The following is a 25,963-nucleotide window of genomic DNA, read 5'->3' as shown; positions in this document are numbered from 1 at the left end:
GACACTAACTACAACAGAGAAATGGAGACATGAAAGAACACCATGATCGCAGTAGTATAAAAAAGATTTGCTTTGCCAAGCCACAAGTTCAAGAAGAAACGCACAAGAGTGATGCCAAACAAGCAGGCGCATCCTCCACAAAACTTTGTGAAGCACACACCAACAAAGAAGAATCCAAGAGTCTGAAAATAGCATGCTCAAGATATGGAAGGGCTATAAACAAACCAGCATATTATAAAGACTATGTTTAGAGTCAGAAAAACATCAGGTTCAAAACTGGAGGATTGATTGCTGATTGTTCATTATGTTGTATTTGTTATATGTGAGGTCTACTAAAAAAAAGTGTTAGCCATATAACTATTACATTTCTACCCTATCCTCCCTGGAGAACCATCACCTTATCGTGGTAGGAAGGTTTGTGTGCCCCTGTGACCTGGGGGCTGTGTTGTCTGCGGCCAAGTGCCCCTGGTGGGGTCTCCCAGGTCTCCCTGCTCACTGGCTTAGTTAGATATTATCCTTAAGGCACATAGGGCAGGGTGAAAGTTTGTTTTTAGGGAGTTAATCAATGAGTCTGGTCCATTTTTTGTCACACAAGTTCCTTATGTTTACTCTAAATTAAAAAATCGTAATATTTTATTTGCATCGAGTAAACATTAAAGACTAGGAGGCAAAGATAAAAAGAAAACTAAAGGGGACTAAAGAAAACGGATTACCAATTTACAAAGCGAAAAATTATATATACATATATAAATATAATTTTATATAAATAAAATAAACAGTAAGAGCTGGGTATGAAAAAGAAAAGACTCACTCACACATCTTCTGTCGTTTATCTGTTTCTGGGTTTCTAGGGTGCTGGCGGGGTCACCCTGGACAGCTCATCAGTCCATGACAGGGCCAACACACAGAGACAGAGACCAACAACCATAGAAAAGTATCATTAAACAAAATAATAGGTGTTTATCAAACACCTTAAAATATAGAAATGGGGTCTAAGTAAACACATTCATATAAAAAATAAAATAATCAAAAGCCACACTAAAAAGAAAAGTTTGCTTTTGGCCTCAGGTCCTCAGGGCCACTGTTCCACAGACGTGGCTCATAGGACCAAAAGGACACACACACAGAGAAAAAAAAACAAAACTGAAGATACATAAGAGCTTTGTGAAGCAGTTATCAAACATGCTGAACTCAGTGGATTGTGACAGCACTTCGTAATACTGAAAATGAAAGAGAATCCAAAAGTAAGAAAATAAAAAAAAACAAAAACAGGATGGCAGTGATGTTTGATTTGACCTTTACCAGTACTGTTTTTACTCATATTTTTCCTTATTCCCCAAATTTATTCCAGTTTCATTTTCACGTTTGTATGTATGTAGAGTCACAAACTGTGACTGTAAAAATCCCTTGATGCAATGTCAAAGTCAAATAAGTAGACTACAGCTGTAAAAAGCAGTCAATCTTAAAGTTCCACATTCTTCATACTATAGATAAATTATGAACTTTGAACTACTTAGAATTAAAACATAAGGCAAAAAAAAGGCCTTTTAGTTGTTTTAATGCCTTTTTTGCCCTTTTTGCCTTCTGCGCTCATTTTGTGTTCACACAGGAAACACGTGTTTCCTGAATTCAGAGGACATAAACAGGCTGCTGACAGCTGATTTTATCTAAGGCGGGCCATAACAAACCATTTCCTGTAAATCAGCTGCAAACACACGAGTCTGCAGGCCAAACATCAGCCCCGGCGAAAGTGAAAGGGATGTTGCCACATAAATATATCTGCCCTGCGTGCTCACACCAGAGAGGAGTCACAGCTCACCTTGTCCACTTTTAAGAAGCAACAATGGGTGAGTTATTTGTCTTCAGTAAACAAACCTGCTTTAATCGCGTTGGCATGGAATATCCCACCATTTTTCGTTTTCCTCCGCGCTCTTCTTTACCCTTCGAGCTTTTATGCTCTCATGTTGACATTAATGTTAATGTATGCAGAAAAATAATGTGAATATCACAATGACATTGACTCCACATTTGGCCATCTCATTTTAAACACTGACAGATCAAAATGGAATGCGCATGTGTGCCAAACCGGCCCAGTAGGCTTACACTGTTTGGAGCGAGCACCAAGATCATGACTTTATTTTATAATGCAGTGTTGGGAAGTCTGATCAGATGTGGACCTCTCCAGCCAGTGCAAATCAAGCATTAGTCAAATCTGCAATGAAAGTAACTACCCGTCCCTTCAATCTCTTTTTGACGGAGTTGTATTGCACAAGCAAGGACAATCGGAAGTAGCAGACTCCTCACTCCGAATATGAGTTGCTACCCTCAGAGAGAGCAGACTCACCGGCCACCGCTAACGAGGCTGCCGGAAGCGTCGAGCGATAAGTAACCTGGGTGCATCGCGCAGCTTTAAAATCCACGCTCACCGTCACCTCCTTTGATGATAAAACAGGGCAGCCAGTCCGACCTCCCAGCTTTTCTTAGACACGGCTCACCACGACAGGTGCTGCGAAACTGTGCCGAGCTGCAGAGTTTCTCAGTTAGACTCCAGTTTATTTCCAGTGTCATATTGGATTATTTGGGACCTCTTATTTCTGTGAGTCAGCCTTTTCCAAACACTGTCCGGGCTGTGCGTCCCTGGCTGAGCCATCACACAAAAGATGTACACAGTTACATTGTGCAATATGGGTTCATATAGTTATGCAAGGGACGCCAACATATATTGTACATATAAAGAATACTCAACATAGTTATAAATAAATACATTTATTTACATTATTTATAGTCGATAGATAATCGTGATTTATCATTTTATAAGCAGCTCGCATGCTGAAAAAGTGTGTGCGCTCCAAGTTCTTTCTCCCATCCCCATTAGCTCTGATAAACAAACTCATAATGCACTCTAGTCCCTTTGACAGCATAGATGCTTTCAGTGCTTTTAATCTGACTTGAATGGTTCTTATTCATTTGTACGAGTCATAAATGTTATCTTATTCAAAGTGTATATAGTATTTGTATGAGGCTGGTTGTATACTTTTACAGTGTGCAGTATTGAGAATGTTCTTGAACACTTGTCTTTCTATGCAATTCAGAATCTTGTGGGACCTTATTAACCTTAACGTTTTATCCTATTTTAGTTCTTTCTCTTAACTTTTAATTATTGTTATTGATTATCACTCCCTTGTCATGCATGTGGAATTGTGCCAATGTGTGTATTGTATGCAGCTGCAGCGGTACTTGGTGGCCCATGACAAATTTTCCCTCAGGGGATAATAAAGTTTATTTGATTTGGATTTTAGGTTACGCAGACATTATGCGTGTCCCAACTACTGGTGCTTCATGGAAAACCAGTCAACAGGACAGTCTAGGATACTCAGGTAAACACGGCAGTTGGGACACACAGGGGAGTGATTGATGTTATTCTAAAATCATCTTCCATCTAACCACAGAGCTACAGTTTTTCTGTTTCAGAAACAACGGATGAATTTGTTGCACTCACCCTTTTTTGTGTTGGATTTTTTTCCTCTTCCAGGTGTGAAGGCATCTCACACAATGGCACAGACTGACCAAGCCAGAATGGGACAGTATAGGTCAATAATTGTTAGTGTGGGAAATGAAACTGACATTGATCCAGCTCTCATTGCCGGTATCATCTCGAGAGAGTCGAGGGCTGGAAATGCACTGGTTAACGGCTGGGGAGACTCAGGAAGAGCCTGGGGATTGATGCAGGTTGTTATAGCTATAATTGCCGTTGCATCTTCTCAGCAGAACCTCACATTGAAATACAATCATATTTATTTTTATTCACATTTTTGTAGGTGGATATTACTTCCACTGGAGGAGGACACAGTGCTCAGGGTGCATGGGACAGCAAGGAACACATCAAACAAGCCACTGGGATTTTGGTTTATTTTATTGGCAGGATCAGCCAGAAATTTCCTGGCTGGAGCAGAGAGGAGCAGCTGAAAGGTTTGCAATCAGAATCTCTTGAGTCGAACATGCATCAATGTTCTTGTTTAGTTTCGTTCTCATTTATATTCGTCTCTGCAGGAGGGATAGCAGCCTACAATATGGGGGACGGAAACGTTGTATCCAAAAACGTGGATGAACGCACGACAGGGGGAGACTACTCCAACGATGTTGTTGCCAGAGCTCAGTGGTACAAGAACAATGGCTTTTGATAGCTGAATCTGTAGACAATAGAAATCTTTCTATTGTCTTCTTCAAACAGTAAATGAAACACTGATAAATACACAAAATAAATATGGTTCGTTTGAGTGTCAACTCTGAGATGTCATTTGTTCACAGGTGACTCAGTTTAATCCCTTTCTAAGTTTTGCTTTGCTGCCAAGAGCCATGAAATGATCTGCCATGACTGTTGTAGTCAAAAAAGTTCCAACAGACGGTTAGATCTAAAATACAATCTACAGCTTTGGGTAAAAGATTTGACTTGATCACAAACACTACACAGTCTGTGGCCATCTGTTCAGAAGGTGTTTCCAGTGCTAGTTGAAAAAGAAGTCCAAAAAAAGGTCCAAAAAAAGGTCCAAAAAAAGGTGGAGGTTGGAGCGTTGGCTGAATGCCTTCCTGTCTGGCACACTAACACAGCACAGGTCTTTTCAATGCACCAGGTGTTCAGAGTCCATTAGCTCAAATGGATGGATGAAAAATTCAAATAGCACTTAAATGATTAACTATGGTGGTGTACCGGTGTACTCTGTTTTGTTTGAACTCCAACATTTTGGCTAATATATTTGCTTTCTTTCCAAGAAGATTGAATTGAATCACAGACGAAACTTTTAATTCCAAGTGATATACTGATAAAGTGCAAGTTCCATTTCATAATATTGTGAATGTTTGAGAAGATGAGTGTAGAGGATGGAGGGGCACTTGAACAGTTTTGCTGTACATTGTACAGATGTTCTCTCCTAAAACAACAGGCACCGAAGGCGTGGACTTAAAATCCTTACAATTTTCCTGAAAGGACATGGGACACATTATAAATGGAAAGTGTCTTTAAATCCTTACTAATTCATATTGAATGTGAATAAAACGCAAAAGATAATGTTGATGCTAAATAACTTCAGCATGCTCTCTGTAGTTGAATATGAAGGCATTAATGTGTATCTGGGCATAAAAATGTATGGGAGAATGAATTATTACTTCCAAACGGCCACATTCCTCAGACGAGAGGCAATTCTCAAATGGAAAGTTTGCATTTGCGGGTGATGCAACACGCTTTCTGAAAGCTGCATTCACTGCTCCTAGTTTACAGCTGTGAACAAACAAGTCGCACACATCTGAAGGGGGGTTTTCACCTCAGAGTCTGGTATAGACTATCTTTAGAAAATTAGCTGTTTTCCTTCCTGGAGAACGGTGCAGTGCTCGCTGAGGGAGAGGTTTGTCATCTGCAGACAAGAAACCGAAAAGGTTATCTGAGGTAAGTGAACTGCTGTGAACCCAGCAGTTGGCATGTATGATCAGACAGACCAGTAGTTCATCTCAGCACAGGGCCACATCTCTCACCGTCCTGGTGCTGAAGAGCCACAGATCAGCGGGTAAAGACATGACTGTGTCTGACGTCTAAGTGAGTTATTGACTTCAAACTGGAAATAGATACAACTGTGAAGTTCTTCAGGTCCTCGTACACAGTGATGAGAATAATGATATAAATGGCTCAACTGATCCTCTGCAGCATTTTCTGATGGAGACATCATGAAAGTGAGCACCACTGGCGCTTCAGCGGTCACTGCTCAGCAGGACAATTGGCCACATAAGAAGTTATATCTCAGTGTTCCTGTACCCAGCATACAGACAGGTCTGCAAGCCAGCTCTCCCACGGAGTAAAACTGTTAAAACATGGAATGCTTGCTGATCTAGTGCTCCTGGACTGCTATAATTGCAATGACGGGATGTGTTTAGAGCAGCAGCGATGAAAAAGGACTGCTGGAGTATGCTGCAGGCTACATCAGCATATCAGCATGATATCAGCATGTGCAGCATATGCACACATGCAGATGTGCGCAGAACACTTCAAAATATATCCCAACCAGAAACCTTGGATAACCTGTGAAGTTCAAGCCATGCTGCTTGCTCACTGCTTTTGTCTCAGGCAGCCCTGAGGACTACAAAAAGGCAGATATGACCTATGCAGGTCCATGAGGGAGGCCAAGAGACAATACGGACAGACGCTGGAGGGTTATTACTCCACTGCAGACTCCTGACGCATGTGGCAAGGCCTGCCGCATGTCACTGATTATCAGCAGAGGAGCAGGGAGATCACAGACAATCAAACCACACCCCCAGATGAACTGAGTGAGTTCTATGCTTTGAGGCCCTCAACACCGACCGGCAAAGAGAAAGAGCACACAGATCTCTTCACTCACAGTGTCACCGGTAGATTTACACAAGGTTTTCAGGAGAAGAGACCAACGGAAAGCAGCTGGCCCAGACAACATCCGTTGGCGGGCAGTTCAGGTCTGTTCCTCTGAGCTGGCTGATGTGCTCACTGACATTTTCAACCTGTTCCTTGCCCAAGCCACCATAACCACCCGCTTCAAGTGCACCATGACCTGCCCCAATGACTATTGTCCCATCGCACTCACCTTGACACTTTGGATCCCCTTCAGTTTTCATATCGTCAGAACAGAGGACATATACTGTATGTCAGAATGTTGTTCATTAACTACAGCTCAGCATTCAACACGCACACCCCCCACAAACTCTCCAACAAGCTCCTCACCCTCCTCACACTTAGTTTTTTATTAATTCCATTACAGGCCAGTTCTTATAAGGCAGAAACGTTTGGGCACCTTATTTGGACAGCAAAAGAGGGAGAGGGGGAGAGAGGGAGTGGCACACAGCCAAGGACCACGAGCCTGGGAGGATCAAGGCTTAATTCTGTGGCCGCCTCTGCCCCAGGGTGAGGCTCTTCCTGTGAAATGTGTCCAGGGCGGATAAAGCCCTCAGAGCGGTCTGGGGTAGTTGTTGGGGAGGGAACGTGGTGTAGTTCAAACCTGGGTTTGTGTCCGCTAGAAAAAGATGTGCTGTATGGCTCAGAGCTGAGATGTCTTATAACAGAAGACATTTTCTTATACTGAGGGGTAGGGAAATTTCTTGTCTGAAGATCCTTATTTGATTTTTATAGATGTCTCATTATTAACATTATTGTTTCTGAAGCATTTTGACTGGATGCCGGAGGGAGAGCTCTGTGCTAGACATATGTATGAAGAGATGGAGAGCTTTCCTTTAACAGTTTGTTTGGCAATCGGAGGATTTGACTTTTCTGCCATCGATGTTCTGGCTTTGAGGTTCATCTGGATCTCAGGTAAATCAACATGCTACGAGCACTGCATGCTAATAATGAGCTGCCTGTGAATCTCAATCTTGTGTTTCACTTTTAGATTGCTGTATAATTTTGTGTTATGTTAAATACTATAAACTAATCAGAGATAGCGACAGTGTGTGTGACAGTGTAGAAAATTATTTCTGGGTTTTATCTGAGTTTACTTGGCTGGTCAGTGTGAGCATGTTTTTATCAGTAACACCTGATTTGGTCCGCAGCAAGTAGAGCAACAATAAAAAAGACATTAACAAAAGGAGCAATAAAACCCGGTATGGGTTTATTAGCACAGCAAAGAGAAACAGTAGTGAATTTAAAGCAAGCTTACTGAAAATGCATGGTGGCATAGAGGTTAGCGCTGTTGCCCCACCGTAAGAAGCTCACAGGTTCAGTTCCCGGCTTGGGGCCTTTCTGTGTGGACTTTGCAAGTTGTCCCAGTGACTGTGTGGGTTTCCTCCCACCGGCCAAAGGTATCGTGTTTATGGCCATGCATGTTCAGTTAGACACACGTGAAGTTGGTGACTGGAGTGAGTGCTTATTTTTCTCTGTCTGTCTCCATGTGCTTGCCAGGATGTATCCCGCCCTCACCCAGTGTGAGCAATCCCAGCGACCCCGGAAACAGATAAGCAGTTGAAGCTGAATGAATGATCACCAGAGGTGTCATAAACAGGATTCCATGTTGTCAGCTTTGAAATAACAGTGATGTTCCTTGTAATGAACTGAACATTTATAGCTTATGGAAACTTAAAGAGGTTGGAACTAGTGGAGCTCCAGAGAAATCAGAACAGTGCTAGGTGACACAACTTGGGATACTCTGGTATGATAAAGTCCACATCTATTACGTGTAAGACAAACAGCTGTTATTGTTGATAGTCCAGGGCTGTCTGAAGAAGGGGACTGTTACAGGTTGTAACCATTACTGTTATTTTAACTGTATCTTCTTATTAAAGCCTTACATTATAATACAATTATAGATAATAAAATACAATAAGGAAAACTAAAAAATTAGGCCCACTTGGCTGCCTGCACACATTGCACAGTGGTTGCTATACGACAGACAAACAAGCTACCATACATTCTCCAATGACTGTGTTGCAGGTCTAAGAGCAGTAACTTTGTTTCCCAGAAGACAGCTACATCTAATATATAAACTACTAAAGCTTTGGGTAAAAGATCTGACCTGGTCATAAACACACCACAGTCTGTGGCTTTCTGTCCTGGAGGTTTTTCCACCTCCTGTTGGAAGGACTTGGCTGTGTGAGAGTCAGTGGTATGTGCAGTGGTGCTCCTGGTGCTGCCGCAGGTCCACTTTGTGCTGGAAGCTGTAGGGGCAGTGAGGGCAGTGATATGGCCGGTCCTGCCTGTGTTTGCGGCTGTGGGTGATGAGGTTGGAGCTCTGGCTGAATGCTTTCCCACATATCTGACACACATGAGGCTTCTCTCCTGACAAACATAGCACAGGTCATTTCAATATACGGGCTATTCAGAGTGCATAGCTCAAACTGATGTTGCACACTAAGAACAGCCCATAAATTATTACATTTATAAGCTTATTTCAGTTTCACATAATAATGGAAATGCAAAGGAAAACAAAGCCTCATAATTTAAAGGCTGAAACCTAAAGACACCCATCATTTAAATTTAAAAATACCATGAATCAATTGAAGTTAATAAAGTAAATATTTATGTCCCCCTGATTTGCCATGTACATCATCTTGTACATGACTTGTGCATCATCTGGTTGCTGACACCATACAAACTCAGTCGTCTTAAGAAGTTCAATCTTTGCTGCACTTTGTTGTACTATTTCTACAGCCAGGTTTGTTGTCAATTTGTGCGTGACTGCGGGGGAAGGTATCAATATGGACCCCTTAGCATTTATACGAGACAGCCTGACTGTTGAGCTGATCTTTTATCTGTGAAATAATCACAGATAAAACTGTCACCTCCAGTTAAAATTCAAAGCCGGACTATGTGAATAGTCAACTGGAAACACAAATGACATAATAATGAATGAACATGCAGCTCACTTTAATAACATTATATGAATGACGTCAGCTGTGGATAAACTAAAGGGTACACATAAACCTACCGGTGTGTATGAAAGTGTGTTTCTTCATGTCAGACTTCTGGTGGAAACTTTTGCCACAATACTGGCAGGGATAAGGCCGAGTGTCTGAGTGTATGAGCAGATGAGTGGAGAGGGTGGAGGAGCGCTTGAACACTTTTCCACACACTGTACAGCCAAATGTCTTCTCCTAAAACAATGGGCACTGTTGTTAAAGTTTCTGGAAGATTGTACATTGCACGTGCATTAAAGAGTCATAAATGGATAATTGGGTAGAAAAAGAAATGGGATGCTGACCTTGCCCCTGCAGGGTGACTCCACAGTATTTGTTTTACAGGTGTTGATGGGTTCTGTTGACAGGGGTGCTCTGCTTCCATGGCACTTGCATATGTGAATCTTCAAACTTGACAGACATGAAAACATCTGCGTTGACAAAATAAGCACAGTTCAACTCAGACAGAGGTAAATGGAGGTGTCAGGAGGAGGGAGGTGGACACAAACCTACAGAAATTGTCACAGATTAAATTTGTCAATCCTCTGGAGGACATTATTGCAAAGCAGAGGAAAGTACACTTCCTGAGGCTGCTTGAGTCTTTCATGGTGACTCATTTTGGTGGTAGCCATGCAAGTGGAGTGGCTCCAAAGGGACGATGGCAAATTGGTCTGAAATATCTGATCAACTGGACAAAAGTAATGAAATTCGGTGCACTTTATTCATGCATCCTCCAGAATGGTAATAACCTAAGTGAGTCTTTTCCTTTAGCTCCACCATCTGACCTTAATTGGTTCAACACTTTTGTTCACTTATTACCACAAAAGTGTGAAACTAATGACAAGTCTCATTTACGAGGTGCCATTTGTAAAGTTGGTCACACTGAAAATAACATCAACATTTTGCCACATTTAGCACATTAGCACCCATACTCATCAGGCTCTGCTCTACTTTGCATTTAGCAGTAATGGTTTTATTATTGACCTTCACAGTTGTTTTCTGAAAAACAAACATATCATGGGGGGAGCCGTACTTTGCTGCAGAGCGGACACTCTTGCCTCGGTGCTCTAATCTTTGAGTAGCTGCTGCTTCTGGTCTCCCTCAGGTAATGTGCCGGCTGAATCAACTCTTCCAGCCCGGCTGATTGTTTGTTTGGATATCCTGAAGTCCCATGAGGTCTGCACCAAACTGCTGGGCTGGGCGGGCCCGAGTCCACTTTGTCCTCAAGGCTAAAAGTAGGACTACAGTCTACAAAGAAAAACAGACCCTCAAAAGTCAATTCGTACATAATTTTAAATCTCAATCAAATTAATAACAAAAAATAAATAAATAAAAGGGTTTGTCAAATAAACCAAAAAATGCCTGGTCTTGGCTTTGCACCTATAACAACTTTTCACCATTTATTAAAAAATTGTTAAACTGTTATCTTACATAGAAATCACCTCTGAGACTTTCTTAATGTGGAAAGCTCATCTAAACGAGAAGTGTGAACCAGCTCTGTCACCCACCATAAGATTTGGTACTCAGTGGCTGAAGACTCTTCTTCCCATTAGAGGGACGGGAGGCAGCAAGGCCCTGCTGCAGTAAAGTAATGGACACTGTGTTAATGTCTGGCCCTTCTTCTGGGGAGTAGTCCAGAGGTGTCTCCCAAGACTCTATCTTTTTCTTCAGTTGGCTGTGGCTTCCTGCTGTGAGACGAGGGTGGTGCAGCCCTCCTCGCTTCACCAAAAAAGAACGAGGCATCACGAAGGAGAGACGAACACTTGCTCTACACCTGAAAATAAAATCATCTAGAGGGGGGAAAAAAATAAAGATATAAATGAAAACAACACAAAGACCAGCTGACTCTTTCAGATTGTCCTGATCAAAATTTTAGATTTATATTCTGTATTTTTACAAAACATATCAAGGAAAATCATTTTTTGTACCTGCTCTGACATGGTGTAATTAAAGGCAGGGAGTAAAAGGACGTGCTAAAGGCTGATACAACGTTTGTCCAGAAGAGGGCAGCATATCTGTACATTTTATGGTTTGTTTCCTGCTTCGCTCTGTGCAGGTGTTCTAAAATACGCTGATGATGCGCTATGGAAATGTATTTCAAAAACATTGATTATTTGTTGTTTCCAAACTTACTGTGCTCCTTCCTCTTTCCCCTCATTTTAATATTACAGATCAAAATACAAAAAAGAACCAACTGTTGTCATGCACTATGCATCAGTGTACAACTAAGTAACAACTCCAGCAAAAGCAACCACAAAGCTGATCTCAGCTCTTCATGTATAAAGGCCTGTGAACCTTCAGTCTCTCAACTGTCTGTCTCTCATCCTGAATCCACTGGTTTGGTCATATGTGTTGTGTCAACCTCAGAGCTAATGATTTGTTTTATCCACAGAGCGTTTAGTGTTGCCCTAGTCATCGTTCCCTATTGTTTCCCTTTCTCCAAGCCCCCCAGGCTTCCCTGGCATTCAGTCAACTTGTCACATCAGACCGGAGACTCACCACAGGTTTAAGAGTCTTATTGAAACTGTCATATAAAACAACACATTTCATTAGTTCCTGTTGAAGCACAAAAACTGCAGTGGAGGATTTTAGGTGAGCACAATGAAGCATGAAACAAAATCACAGAAAAGTGACATGGCTATTTTTATATTTAAACCTAAATAAAGGATTGCTTCTTTTTTTTTTTTTTTACAGGGATGACACAAACCTATAGACGACATAAAGGTCCGTACCTTACCTTACCTTACCTAACCCTAACCCTCAAAACTGAACCCAAGCACTAATACTTAAGCTTTACAAACAAAGTAAGTTTCTACCCAACTCATTAAAGTTGCCTATCTGTCCTATTATTAGGAGTATTACTTCATTAGGATTATTACTATTTCTACAGCCAGGTTTTGGAAATAAACTCTGCCTTGGTGCTAATTACCTTAAGATAACCTTTCATGAGAAGGGCAGCACACGCAAAGGCATTTTGTATAGTTGGTAATGTACAGTTGCTCAAAATTATATGTGTAATATTATGTCTATGGAGCTGTTTTGTATGTCCAACCAAACCAAAGTGTTTTTTCTTTGTTAAAAGCATTATAATAAGCATCTGACATGTTTGTATATCCACTTGCGCACATACTATTTAGCCAAAAATTTTAGGACAATATTTGTTTGAATTGAAACTTATATGACCGGATTAAAGGGTTATTTTTGTAAATTGTATAGGAGCTATAGAGGCGTACGTCTTTGCATGCAGGTATTAGATTATACAGATAGATAACTGAAAGCGTGGTAAGAACGAAACAGTGCTGTCAAAACACAAGCACATCATAATCAAACATTAATGTGTGATTCTTCAATAAATTAAACAGAGACACTTAAGAGAATGATACAAACAGTCACCTTATCTAAACTCATTAGTAAAGACACAGATTTGCAATGGTTTAACAGTCAACAACAATTTTTTTAAATAATCATCATGCTTTCCCAGTGAGCACATTCACATTCCAGATTTCCAAATAAGGTTTATTGTTACGCATTAAAATGATAAAGAGGAAAACACTGTAAAAAATGTAAAAAAAAAAACAAAAAAAAACTGTATTGCCCAAAAATCATGAATATATGCAAATACTCACCAGCGTTCACATTCGCCCTGTGCTCCTTCACACCACACACAAACTTCAGAATTGACAGAGGAATCTCTTATAGAAAAGAGAGAAAATTATCTGAAATGAAAGTATCACATTAGGTCACTGCTCTGAGGTGGACTGAACCGTTGGTGGGCTCTTCAGGTTGGAGATAAGCGTAAAGAAGGACAAGGAAGTATTTCAGCACTGACACCTCTGAGCCAACACTAACCACACTGCTTCCTCACACATAAAACCCCAAGACTGTGCACTCACAGCAACGATAAACCCGTCCACTCCTTTCTAAAGCTTTTCTGTGTGCATTCTGTCATATGCACACAGCAGCAATACAGCATCAGATTGATCTAGTGAAGACAGATAAAAACCAGTGTGAGAGGAAGAGGCTGGACCACTTGTGCTGAAAATTCTCCAGAAAGTTTTGACACACTATGTTGACATGTTTGGTTAGGTTTCAAAATAACCATGGATGTGAAGTTTAAAAGAAATCGGTTGGTGCAACATCAGATTTTCTTCTGTAGTCAGCAGTTCAATTGCAACCATATACACTGACAAGAAAGCAGGACAGCAGAAAAAACTTTAAAGTTTTATGTCTAATACAAATGGTAATTAAAGAGTTTAATAGCTCTGAGAAAGCTGTGAGCATTTTACGACAGTGGGAAATTCCTTTTAATGTTTATTACTTTTATTCCCAGATTTTTAAAATTTAAATGTAATATAAAATAAATATATTCTCAGTGCCAGGCCTGTATAAATGTTACACATGTACAGTGCTCTACCTCGCTACGTTCAGGGTTGCTTTAATAGACTCCTCCCAGTCTCAGGTCTCATTCCACCACAATAAAGGTTCAGTGTTTTCTGTGTAATTCTGCCAACAAACACAGGCAAAAACACAACTTCCTTGGTGACAGTAATTGCTATTTGACATGTGCCACCAATATCATAAACAGCACATATGCAAACAAATTAATTGTTGCCTCCTTCAGTGTTCAGTCCAAACAGTCATCTCGAAACATTGTTTGTTCAGATTATCTTCTAACAGTTGCACTGCACAATTGCTGCAATAACTAATATATAATAACAATTCAAGTAATCAACCAGTCTCTATGTAAGAACTATTAAATATAATGCAGCCATTAAATTTAGTGTAAGTCCTGACTTAATAAAAGACTTATGACAGAGCTGAATAGTTGGTGGAACCTGTTCCTGATCAATGAAATGAATTAACATATGAAGCCTAAAAGCTTTGAGTGAATATAATCACGTGGTAATAAACAACAACTACGCGATCAGACCTTCGCAAAGGTGCAATGTCAAAGTTTATTTTGTATCATTCATTGGATACAGAACACTGAAATTTATTTTTTCCCGATCATAATGTAATTTATATAATCTTTACTGTCATTTAATATATTTGACAACAACATCAGCTGAACTGCAAGAGAGAAAGAGAGAGGGTGGAAAAGGCTCCTGGGTATGATGCTGTGGATATCAAACAGCTGTCACATACTGAGTCCAACACCAGACTATCCACCGTCTGTCAGGAAAAACTCATTGTTTAACACTGCAGCATTGTACTTCCCACTTTAAATCAGGGGAAACATGAGGTGGACGTTCCAGATTCAACACAATAAATCTGGAGCAACGCAAGTGCGATTGTTTTTCAATCCACGCACAATTTGCTTTATATTACATGGCTGTTTAATGAAGGGCTGTAGTGGCTGACTTTTTGATGAAACCCTTGTTAAACATACACTGAGCCGTTTAGCATAGTTTTTAAATCCACCTACCTTTATGGCACATCATGATGTTTCATCATTATCATCTCGTAATGCTGTTAGCAGGAGAAAATGAAACATAATTGTAAATTCTAAAAATAATACTTAAGATGACAGCTAGTAAAATTTTCAAAAGTAATTTACAAACATATCAAAACGTTTTATCACAGTAGATAGAGTTGTATTTAGACATTGGTGAGAACAGAGCACCATCACTGAACAGCAGTGTACAGATAGGGTTTATGTGTCAAAGGAGACTAAGTGCTGATCTGCCTCCAGATTAATTTTCATTTCAGAAAAGAAACTAAGTCCTCAATGAGAACTTCTTATGAACGATCTATGTCGTTTATTTGACATCTTTTGAATTTTCCTCCAAATTTCAGTTTTGGTAGATTTGGAAAAATCTGTAATTACTGGTGACAGTGACATACACATATTAATGTTATAACTCCCACAGTTAAATCAGAAAACAACTTTAGGGTTAGTCAGTCTCAATTGCGACAGAGGAGGAGACATTTATAACTATGTTTACAGTTCGCCCACACAAATAATGAGACATCATCTATGTACGAAAACAAATGTGCCTAAAGAAAATTGTTGTAAGGTTTCAAGCCAAATTGGAATTGAAATGACTTGTTTTTCTAATTAAAATTCACAGTAATTTGATCAAAGGGGCTCAACTCATATTTATGACACCAGTTCACATTTTGTGCATTTTCCAATGCAGAAGGAACTGAGTAGAAACCGTTCAAATGGTCTGACAGTATCAAGACAGTGATTAGAGTGTAGAGATTTCAGTTGCTACATCCATCAATGACCACTAAAAAACTGTTATTTGCAAGACTTCAGCGGGCAAACCAACATCCTCTTTAGTTTTCTGATAGCCTGGTAGATCCAATTTCCCCATTTCTGTAGCCATGGTCTAATGGTTTGATTTATTGTTCCTTCAAATATCTTGCACAAAAATGCAAGAATTGTTAAGCATAAATTAGGCCTTTAGAGCAATTACATAAAAGGTGTCATAAATCTGAGGAATTATGAAGCACAACGCAATGTCACGATCCCTAATTTAATGGTGAAGTACAAGTCAAGTCTGATTATGACAATGGATGACCCCGTCATGGATGCATTAATCCACACCATCTCTCCCTGCTTAATGTCATGAGTGGAGAGTTTCTCTTTCTCTGTAGTGCAAAAAAGAGATAGCTCTACACACAACACCCTGTTTTATAAACAACACATACTCTCATTTCTCACCATCTTCAGCAAAACTTGACAGACAGTGAAACAATTTGAAATTTTATCTATATACTTTCTGTTCCTGTCAAACTGTATATTTCTCTTTCCGTACATTTTACACAATTTCTTTGCACAGAATATATTAATGTTTGATATGTAAAATATTTTCCACCCACACGCTCTCCAGTCATGAATATAGCCTTCTGTCTGCATCCTCTTTGTAATATCAACGGCTCACTTTTATGGGCCCACGTGCTGCAATTGTAGTTTTCAGAAAGTGATGTGTGCATATGAACTGGTGACTCCAGATCAGCGCTATGACATGGAGTTTTCATTTTGCTTGTATGAAACACTGACAGTTACAGGGATAATTGTTTGTTTGACCTTTTCGGAAATAAACTTATTTGGTTGGATGAAAAGACTGAAGCTACAGCCGGGAGACCATTATCTTGGGATAACAGCCCTGTCCACAGGTGAAATGAAAATTTGCCTGCCAGTGCTTCGAAAGATCCTTTGTGAACACAGATCTCATTTGTTTTAAGTGACTAAAACACAAATGTTTCAAAGAAGAAATTAATTTGACATGCTAAAATTTAATAAACAATAAAGTGCATCCATGTTCGATTGAATACTCTCTGGGCTTCAACCTCACTTGGTCACCAGTGATCAGTTCAAAAACATTATTTAGAAATTGTTATGTAGCTGACATTACAAATGTGTTTAGTTGTCTTTGCCAGTGCTACTTGATGTTTTTGCATTTACCACAGTTCTGCATAACTTCAACTGGCCTGCTTAAAAAAAAACTGAAGTGTAGAAACAAATTGAGGTCTAATGTCGGGAAGTTGATTGATATGCTTGACAATATCTTAACTGTAGACAGGGAGTTACCAAAATAAAAAGGGATAATCCACTAGCTCCGCTGATTGTTAATCACTGAAGCAGTGGAAAACTAAACATGAACATAAAAATGTAACATAACATGATGATAGTGTTTGGGTTCTGGAAACCACACAGTTCCCAAAATAAATAAATGCTGAAGAAGGTTCTGGAAGGAAAATCAACTTATGCAAAAATTTTGAAAAAAAAAAACAAAACCAAAAAACAAAAAAACAAACAAACAAACAAACCAAAAAAACCCCACAACAACCAACCAAGCAAAAAAAAAAAAAAACCAAACAAAAAAAAACAACAACAACAAAAAAAAAAAAAAAAAAACAACCCAAAACATAAAAAACGACAAACAGACAGAACAAAAACCATAGCAGCACATTTTGCCTCTCTGAGACACTCAAGTGTCACAGTAAACCTGTAACAGATGACTAGTTGGCACAAAGGACGCAGTAGAAAGTTTGGACTCTGTCAGCATCTCTACGCTCCTGCAGGTTCATATAGATATATATATTAAAAATGTAAAAAATATCAAAATTAATTACAACATATAAATAAGTTAAAAACAAAAGTTTTGGCAACATTGGATTACTTCATATTTTTTTTATATGTTTCGACACAAACTGTTGTATTATCTGCAAACCACAGACAACACAACCCACGTTTAATATGTTAAAATGCTCATGAATCACTTCTGAATGCCACCTTGTGATGAACCTATAGTTTAATGTGTACTCCTTCCTGGACTGTACCTTTCCTTCTAATACTGCTCACCATTTTGAGTTTTCTTTTGTGAATGGATGGCAAATAGGATTTTTTTTCTGAAGGCAGTGAAAATGGATGTGTCGTCCTAAACAAAAGCAAGAAGGGAGAAATGAGGGGCTAAAGATGTAACTAACTCTGAACTAATCAGAAAGAAAAGCAGTTCGGGGTAAACAGAGTGTGAGTGTGTGTGTGTGTGTGTGTGTGTGTGTATATAGTATGTCAGGTGTCTATTCTTCAGTTTACAGGTAGAAGGAGTTATTTGTTCCTATCTGTCTACCCATGTTTTACTCCTCATCAAGGTCACAGATTCAGGTCCCATTGTTGAAGTCAAGCAGCGAGCGGCAATGGTCTTTATGGTCCAGACTCAGTTTGTTTGTGTGTCTTACCTTGGTGTTTGGCTGGATATGTATTTTGATAGACAGTTTCTGGCGCATTCACACATTGGAACAAGCACAGAGGCTATATATTACCTCTTGGGGTATGGGGACTTAAACATTGTGGGGAACGAGGCGGTGGAGGCATTAACATGGGTGGAGACTACACGTAGTGATGACCAAAACATGTCCAATCAATGCCAATACGTCTGCATCAGGTCAAATGTAAACACTGGAAAAGCCGAGGAGCAGTACGGGACTGGATAATGCTGTTCCACAGTTTACAATAGCAGTCCTGTCCTGTAGGGCTCCAGCGTCTCTTTAGGTCAAAGGTATCCAGTGAAATCCTTGTAGTGCCTCCAGGCCTCAGTTATCCAGACCCTCTGCACATACCATGCTGCCATAAAGCTGCTGTGGGTCCGGGTGTGTCCGCATGCGCTCCTCTGCCTCGCTGTCTGTGCTGCCCTCACTGTCAAGGCGAGCCGATGGGTGACATGGACCGGACAGAGGCGGGTAGAGTGCATTGGGAGGCAGTGGGCTGGGGAGAAGGTCCTCATCTGAGCTCAGGTAGTCTCCCTCAGCAGAAGCAGGGCTGGCCAGGCAGAGGTCCTGGTAGTTGGTACTACTGACCCTGGAGCTGGGCGCTGCCTTCTGTCCTCGTAACAGCCTGATCTGAATACAGAGAAGGAGTTTTTCTTGTCAATAAATCCCAAAACTAAAGTAACATTGTCTTTGCTCAGTACTGTTCTTTCCTACCTGTCTGTGGCTCTCTGGCCCAGGGTCATTCATCACTACTGAGGATATGAAATTGTATGGATGGCTGGCAAATAATGAGCTTAATTTTAAAAAGATGTGTGTTTTTCAATCAAAACAGATGGATCATGTAGTTTTTAGCAAATGTTATTTACATTTTACTAGTAAAATACGATACAAAGGTGAAGCTTCAGTGACTATGCAAGAGCAAGTTGATGCAGCAAGTTGTATCTGTCTTTCCAGATTCACATACTCTATGTTGTAAATAGATCATATAAATGAGTAACAAAATGGAAGCTGTCACTGTAATAGTTACATACAGTACACACAAGGAATACCAAGGTGGAATCAAGTGACCAACTGTGAAATATGGCCACTACCTCCACTTCATCAATTACAGCATTAAAATAATTGCTAGATGTGTTTTTCTATTCAAGCATAACAACGATGATCATTCCTTGTTTGCATAGAAACTGAACAGCACACAAACATATCTAAGCAGTGTGTAAAGCACAACTCAGCACGTCACATCATCTGAACTGATGTTTTGAAACTGCATGAACTTTTTTTTTTTAGTTTTGATAAGTCAACTCTGACTTGTGGGAGTAACATTAACAATAGTATTACTAGTCATAAAACACTGTATAAATTGTGTTGAATGAAAGCTTCTCAAATTATTTTTTTTTAATTGCAATGAATGTAAAAAAAAAAAAGAAGCCCAAACAAGATGTGAAACCCCCTGACCTGTATCCTGCTTACTATTTAGAGGTTGTGTATTTAGGCTAGTAGGGCTTATACTGCTACATCAGAGCAGTGGAGGTTTCCCACCTGACTGTTATGTCAAATGTGGGGAAAAAAAAATGTAAAAATCTATAAAAAAAACACAACGTTTGCAGAAAAAGTTGTTTCTCACTTCCAGCTTCTAGGCTGCGGTGGATGTTCTTTTCACACATGTACACTCTTCACGTTTTAGTTTTGCATGCCCCAAAGTGACTCATGACAAATCTCAGAGGTTTTTGTTTTCCCCATGATCTTTGACTCAGAGAAGCTGCAGGGTGGGGGGGAGGGGGAAACCAGTGGTTTACTGATGGAAATGTTTCGACTGTGCATGCCAGCTCTTCATGCTACTTGATGTAGCATGAAGAATAACATAGGCAAGACATGATTTTTTTCTTTTTGCAATTACAATCCAATAATTGATATCAGAAAACTATCAAAATGCTGATTGCAAATTGCTTAATTGAAGTCAAACTGTATCACAATAAATAATAATAAATTTGCTGTATTATTGTGTGTGTAAAGTCATAATTATTGAGTACAACTGTCAATATATCTCAGAAGCATTAGGTGACCCCTTTGAGCACAACAGCACTGAGATTTTTCTAAATGTCTCATTTGCTTCTAATTGTAACGCATGCAACTTTCAGTCTCATTCATAAAACCCACTGCTCTGATAAAAAGCAAAAAATGTGGGGAGAGGAAAGGAAAAGAGGGGAGAGGAACAGTAAGAGCAAGGCAGTCTCATCACACCCCCTCACTTAAAAGTTTAAACAGTTCCCTAACAGTCACGCACTGCCACTCTCTGAATGAACAACCCTATGGGTGAGAATTCTGTGCCTCTAAACCAGTGTCGGTCTGCGCTTCTGAGGTCATATAATTTTTTTTATACAGAAAGTTGAATTACAACATGGAAATCAGAAAAACTTGAATTACATGACCAAAACGTTTTATTTTTATCCCAACACAGTTCGCTACTCAGTTGTTCACACAGTAGTAGGTCACCCATGACGAAAAAGAAAAAAAAAAATTGAGTGTTAAGTATTTTTGAAACCCAACCATCTTTCAGAATTAAAGTTCACTGAGAACCAGATGATGAGAATTTTGTCGTGAGGGGAAAAAAAGCAGTGGTCTCTCATGTGTAAGCGTAAAGGTGGAAGTGGTGTTTTGAGGCTGTCTGTAGATGACAAGATTTTTCGGTGGTTACCGAGGCTGCAGAATATCTATGTGCATGTTCAGTGCATATAGTCTACACATAGTGTGTCTGTCTGACACGTTTGACACCATTTTGAAGTGTCAATCAACAGAGACATATTGTGAACACATTTATTAACACTGTTTTTCTCTGCTCTATTATTGCCAATACCAAGAAATCATCTGCGCATGTATTTAAAAAGACAAAATTTTTGTCTTGAGATGAAGTACATTTTAAAATGCCTATTTATGGGTACAGATAGAAGACCAGTTTGAGATGTTATGTCTGTATCAGGTGTTTGGTGAAATAGTGACCAATACTCAGAATTCCTATCGGAGTTTCCTGAGTTTATATTAGAGTTAGTACTCAGTACAGATAAAATCATTATTCTGGGAGATTTCAATATACATGTTGATGTAGAAAGCGACAGCCTTAGTTCTGGGTTTCTTTCCCTACTAGACTCAATTGGCTTTTCCCAGCATGTGAATGAACCCACTCACTTCTACAATCATATCCTTGATCTTGTTCTAACATATGGCATTGAAATTGACAAGCTAACAATTCTTCCCCAAAATTCTCTCCTGTCTGACCATTACCTTATTACATTTGAGTTTACTTTAATGGGCTCCACAGCATTGAGGAATAAATTCAGCTATGGAAGATGTTTATCTGAAACTGCTGTGACAAAATTTAAAGAGAACATTTGGTCATCATTCCCACCAATGCCATATCTAAATTCAAATGAGGATTTCTCCCATACGCAGGTTGATGACCTTGTGACTAGCACTATTGCCACACTGCGTTCGAATCTCGACAATGTCGCCCCTCTCAAAAAGAAAGTATTCAATCTGAGGAGGATGGCTCCCTGGTATAGTTAAGTGCCTTAAAGCAGACATCACGGAAAGAAACTGGCGTTCCAGTAAGTCAGAAGAGTCTCACAGAGCCTGGAAAGATAGCCTAAAAACATAAAAATCTCTCCGCAGTGCTAGAAGTTCATATTACTCAGCACTCATAGAAGAAAACAAGAACAACCCCAGGTTTCTCTTCAGCACTGTAGCCAGGCTGACAGAGAGCCATAGCTCAGTTGAACCAGTGATCCCCTTAGCTCTAAGCAGTGATGATTTTATTAACTTTTTTACAGACAAAATTCTCATGATCAGAGAAAGAATTTATCAGCTCTTGCCTACGTTAGATAAAAATCCCCTACTGAATACGGCAACTCCTGAATCAGCTGCGACGCCTCTTTTACATCTGGAATCATTCTCACCTCTGAATCTCTCAGAGCTAGCTTCTGTGGTTTCATCATCCAGACCGTCAATCTGTCTATTAGACCCAGTACCAACTAGCCTCTTTAAAGAGATCTTTTATTTAATTGAGCCGTTCATTCTAGATTTGGTTAATCTGACTTTATTTCTGGGTTATGTACCTCAGGCACTTAAGACTGCGGTCATCAAACCCCAGCTTAAAAAGCCTAATCTTGATCCAGATGTTTTGGCAAACTATAGACCCATATCAAACCTTCCATTTATTTCTAAAATCATTGAGAAAGCTGTAGTAAAACAACTACACGAGCATCTGGATGGGAACAGTTTGTTTGAAGAGTTTCAGTCAGGATTTAGAGCCCATCATAGCACAGAAACAGCGCTGGTTAAAGTCTCCAATGACATTCTAATGGCCTCAGACAATGGATCAGCCTCCATAATTCTCCTTCTAGATCTTAGTGCTGCATTCGACACCATAGATCATAATATTTTGCTACAGAGACTGGAACATGAAATTGGAATTAAAGGAACTGCACTAAGGTGGTTCAAATCCTACTTATCAGATAGACAGTTTGTTCATGTAAACAACAGCTCCTCCTCATGTACTGTAGTCAGTCATGGAGTCCTGCAGGGTTCGGTACTTGGACCAATCCTCTTTACGCTTTATCTGCTTCCTCTAGGCAACATTATCAGGAAACACAGCATCAACTTCCACTGCTACACAGACGATACTCAGCTGTACCTATCAATGAAGCCAAATGAAGTCACTCAGATAGTCAGACTGCAGGCATGTCTTGAAGACATAAAAGTCTGGAAGACTGGAAATTTTTTACTTCTCAACTCTGACAAAACAGAAGTTATTGTACTCGGTCCTAAGCACTTCAGAAAAATACTATCTAATCATCTCATCAGTCTGGACGGCATTACTTTGGCTTCCAGCTCCACTGTAAGAAACCTTGGAGTAATTTTTGACCAGGACATGTCCTTTGTCCGTCACATAAAACAAGTTAGTCGGGCAGCTTTCTTCCACCTGAGAAACATTAGGAAAATCAGAAACATCAGGAAAATCAGGATGATGCAGAAAAACTAGTCCATGCATTTGTAACTTCTAGGCTGGACTACTGTAACTCATTACTATCTGGATGTCCAAACAAATCTCTAAAAGGCCTTCAATTAATTCAGAACGCTGCTGCACGAATATTAACAGGAACTAAGAAAAGAGATCATATCTCTCCTGTGTTAGCTGCTCTTCATTGGCTGCCAGTAAAATATAGAGTAGAATTCAAAATCCTTCTTTTAACGTATAAAGCTCTTAATGGCCAAGCTCCATCATATCTCAGAGAGTTCATAGTTCCTTACTGTCCTAGTAGGCCACTCTGCTCTCTAGATGGAGGTTTACTTGTGGTTCCTAGAGTCTCCAAGAGTAAATCTGGAGGCAGATCGTTCAGTTATCAGGCTCCTCTTCTATGGAACCAACTTCCAGCATTGGTCCGGGGGGCGGACTCTTTAGTAATTTTCAAGACCAGGCTTAAAACTTTCCTGTATGACAGAGCTTATAGTTAAAAAGTTAAAGTCCTCTACTCTTTAGCTATGCTGCTATAGGCCTAGGCTGCTAGGGGAAGGACTGAGCTTCTCTCTCTCTCTCTCTCTCTCTCTCTCTGTCTCTCCCTGTCACCCTCTCTCCCCCCTCCCTCTTTCTCTCTCCCTCCCTCCTTGCATGCGCTGATAAGAACCATCCTTCCTAAAAAAACAGTTTCACCCAGTTCTAAGCAATTATACTGCATTTACTAACCATGTTCTGCCAAAGTCTCTGTCTCTCCCAGTTCCTCTCCTCTCTCTCCCTGTCCTCATCCTGCAGGTGGTGACTCATCGCCATCCCATGTTCCTGCAACACCTGCTGGTCCCATATTTCATGAATTCTGTATTACAGCTCAACTGTATGAACTTCATGCAGCAACATGTTCCTGCCTACACCCCCCCTCCTCCAATGCCTGTCTCACTCTCTCTCTCTCTCTCTCTCTCTCTCTCTCCCACTCTCAACCCAACCGGTCAAGGCAGATGGCCACCCCCCCTGAGCCTGGTTCTGCTCGAGGTTTCTGCCTCTTGCCACTGTTGCCAAGTACTTGCTCATCGGGGGATCTGTTGGGTCTCTTTAAATAAATGTATAAAGAGTTTGGTCTAGACCTGCTCTATATGTAAAGTGCCTTGATGTAACTTTGTTATGATTTGGCGCTATACAAATAAATCTGATTTGATTTGATTTGATTTGATCTTTGGCGATTAAGAGAGAAGCCGCCACATTGCTACATTCATAGTAATAAGGATATGGCAACGAGCAGTATTGGTACAAAGTATTGGATGTAGATATAACCCTTCACATCCACAAATTTTTCATACTGTGGAAATTCATTAATGATACAAACACATAATGAAACTACTTGTGTTGTTACCACAATACTGACCACATTTAATTAGGTGCTAAAATGGGTGATTGTACTATATTTATTAAGTCATTTTGGAAACATTGTGCAGTGTGTGTATATCCAACCTCATTTTTGAGCTCAGCAATCTGGTCTCGAAGCTGGGTGATGTATTGTCTCGAGTCTGAGTGGTTCAGCTGGCCCTGGATTAGTCCTTCTTCCTTCTGAAAAGCACATTTGACAAACAGAAAATCAAGGTCAGAGTCTCATTGCTGTTAAAGCAATTGGTTCCAAATATCTACACAGCGATGCCAGGATTGGCTTGACTGCCATCTGAACCTGCAACCAAGTATAAAAAAAAATCCACAAATTAGTAGACCCGCTCCTGATCACACATTACAATTGTTGTTCAGTGGGATTTTATGTGTGGTGATATGGTAATCTATCACTATGAGGTAGACTGCTTTTAAATAAACCACAGGAACATAACTGCTATATGTGAATTGGTAGTCTACATACATACATACATACATACATACATAACCACGTACCTGTATCTCGAGTTCAGCAATCTTCTGCCGGAGTTCAGCCACAGCAGCCATACTGTCTGCTTCTCTTAGTCGCACGGCCATAACCTCCTCTTTACTCTACATGAGTGAATTGCAAAGTCAGAAAGAGACAGATGATGACATTTCAAGCGAACACTATAATTGACAACGATATACTAGTTATCAGCGATGGATACTGATGATATACTGTCTTGGTACAAACATCTACCTACTCCTGTGCTCTAAACCAGACATTCACCGATTCTTGTATCCTTTTATGGTTATAAACATCTGCATTTACTGTAAAACAGTGCCATTTTTATCCACTTGTGCCCTTATTTTATACCTACTTCATATCTCATTACTTTATGTGAAATTCTGTTACATTTCAAATCTATTGATATCTTGGCCTCCAGCACCCAATGTGACCTGGAAACGGATAAGTGATAGAACATGAATGGATAAATCTATCAATCTTTAAACCAATCAGCTCTTCTCTCATGTCATTTTTGCCTCTTGCCAACTCCTTCTCCATTCAGACCTTGCAGTCAGACTCGGCTTGCTTCCTTTTCATCTCATTGAGTTGGCCCTGTAGAGCTTTGTTCTGATTGGCCAACATCTGGAGCCGGTCCTGCAAGGCTGAGCGTTCCTGCTCGTGGCGACCAATGAGCTTGCTGTGGATCTGGTTCTAGGGTGAATTAATTCAAAGGTGAAAGGGTGAGTAGGGCTGCAGATGTTTTATCCAATTCATTTATGAAGACTTTGGTCCATAAAATTTCAGGACTTCAGATGTACATATGTTGAATATATTTATAAATTGTTTGCAAATTTCTTATTGATTATTTGACTAATTGTTGAACCAAAGTGGAAAAAATAAACTTAAATTGTCATTCAATGAAAATAGGATTAATATAATGATGTAGATAC

General features: G+C 39.9%; 3 protein-coding genes and 1 long non-coding RNA gene across 6 annotated transcripts in view; 2 read left to right on the top strand and 2 right to left on the bottom strand.

The window, feature by feature from the left end:
- The first annotated feature begins 1,691 nt into the window (after positions 1–1,691).
- Positions 1,692–4,296, top strand: LOC115047866 (lysozyme g-like). 2 transcript variants are annotated; one of them, XM_029509082.1, is made up of 5 exons: positions 1,695–1,847; positions 3,300–3,377; positions 3,533–3,729; positions 3,819–3,969; positions 4,051–4,291. In XM_029509082.1, the coding sequence occupies exons 1-5, from the start codon at positions 1,844–1,846 to the stop codon at positions 4,179–4,181; spliced, it is 561 nt and encodes a 186-aa protein (XP_029364942.1). In that variant the 5' UTR covers positions 1,695–1,843; the 3' UTR covers positions 4,182–4,291. The 2 variants fall into 2 exon arrangements, with proteins under 2 accessions (XP_029364934.1, XP_029364942.1); XM_029509074.1 differs by having other exon boundaries at positions 1,692–1,847; positions 3,819–4,296.
- A 2,681-nt stretch (positions 4,297–6,977) lies between these two features.
- LOC115047884 (uncharacterized) lies at positions 6,978–9,177 on the top strand. Its single transcript, XR_003841034.1, has 3 exons — positions 6,978–7,103; positions 7,180–7,327; positions 7,913–9,177. It is a non-coding gene; the product is annotated as an uncharacterized LOC115047884 (long non-coding RNA).
- On the bottom strand, positions 7,601–13,626 carry LOC115047858 (zinc finger protein Gfi-1b-like). Its single transcript, XM_029509064.1, has 6 exons — positions 13,029–13,626; positions 10,911–11,192; positions 10,436–10,650; positions 9,708–9,833; positions 9,435–9,600; positions 7,601–8,785 (listed from the first exon to the last, which is right to left on the bottom strand). Exons 2-6 carry the CDS (start codon positions 11,143–11,145, stop codon positions 8,607–8,609), a joined length of 921 nt encoding a protein of 306 aa, XP_029364924.1. The 5' UTR covers positions 11,146–11,192; positions 13,029–13,626; the 3' UTR covers positions 7,601–8,606.
- A 3,649-nt stretch (positions 13,627–17,275) lies between these two features.
- evi5l (ecotropic viral integration site 5 like) overlaps positions 17,276–25,963 on the bottom strand; it is a 28,542-nt gene continuing 19,854 nt past the window's right edge. For both annotated transcript variants that reach the window (XM_029509053.1, XM_029509045.1), the window contains 4 exons: positions 25,578–25,724; positions 25,040–25,135; positions 24,617–24,712; positions 17,276–18,753 (listed from right to left, as the gene is read on the bottom strand). In XM_029509053.1, the coding sequence (XP_029364913.1) occupies positions 18,448–18,753; positions 24,617–24,712; positions 25,040–25,135; positions 25,578–25,724 (645 nt within the window). In that variant the 3' untranslated portion in view covers positions 17,276–18,447. The remainder of the gene's footprint in view (positions 18,754–24,616; positions 24,713–25,039; positions 25,136–25,577; positions 25,725–25,963) is intronic.

This window comes from Echeneis naucrates, chromosome 1, assembly GCF_900963305.1.
Source record: "Echeneis naucrates chromosome 1, fEcheNa1.1, whole genome shotgun sequence".
NCBI classification, from domain to species: Eukaryota; Metazoa; Chordata; class Actinopteri; order Carangiformes; family Echeneidae; genus Echeneis; species Echeneis naucrates.
The sequence above is the reverse complement of the archived record's forward strand: the minus strand, read 5'-3'. Positions and strand labels throughout refer to the sequence as shown.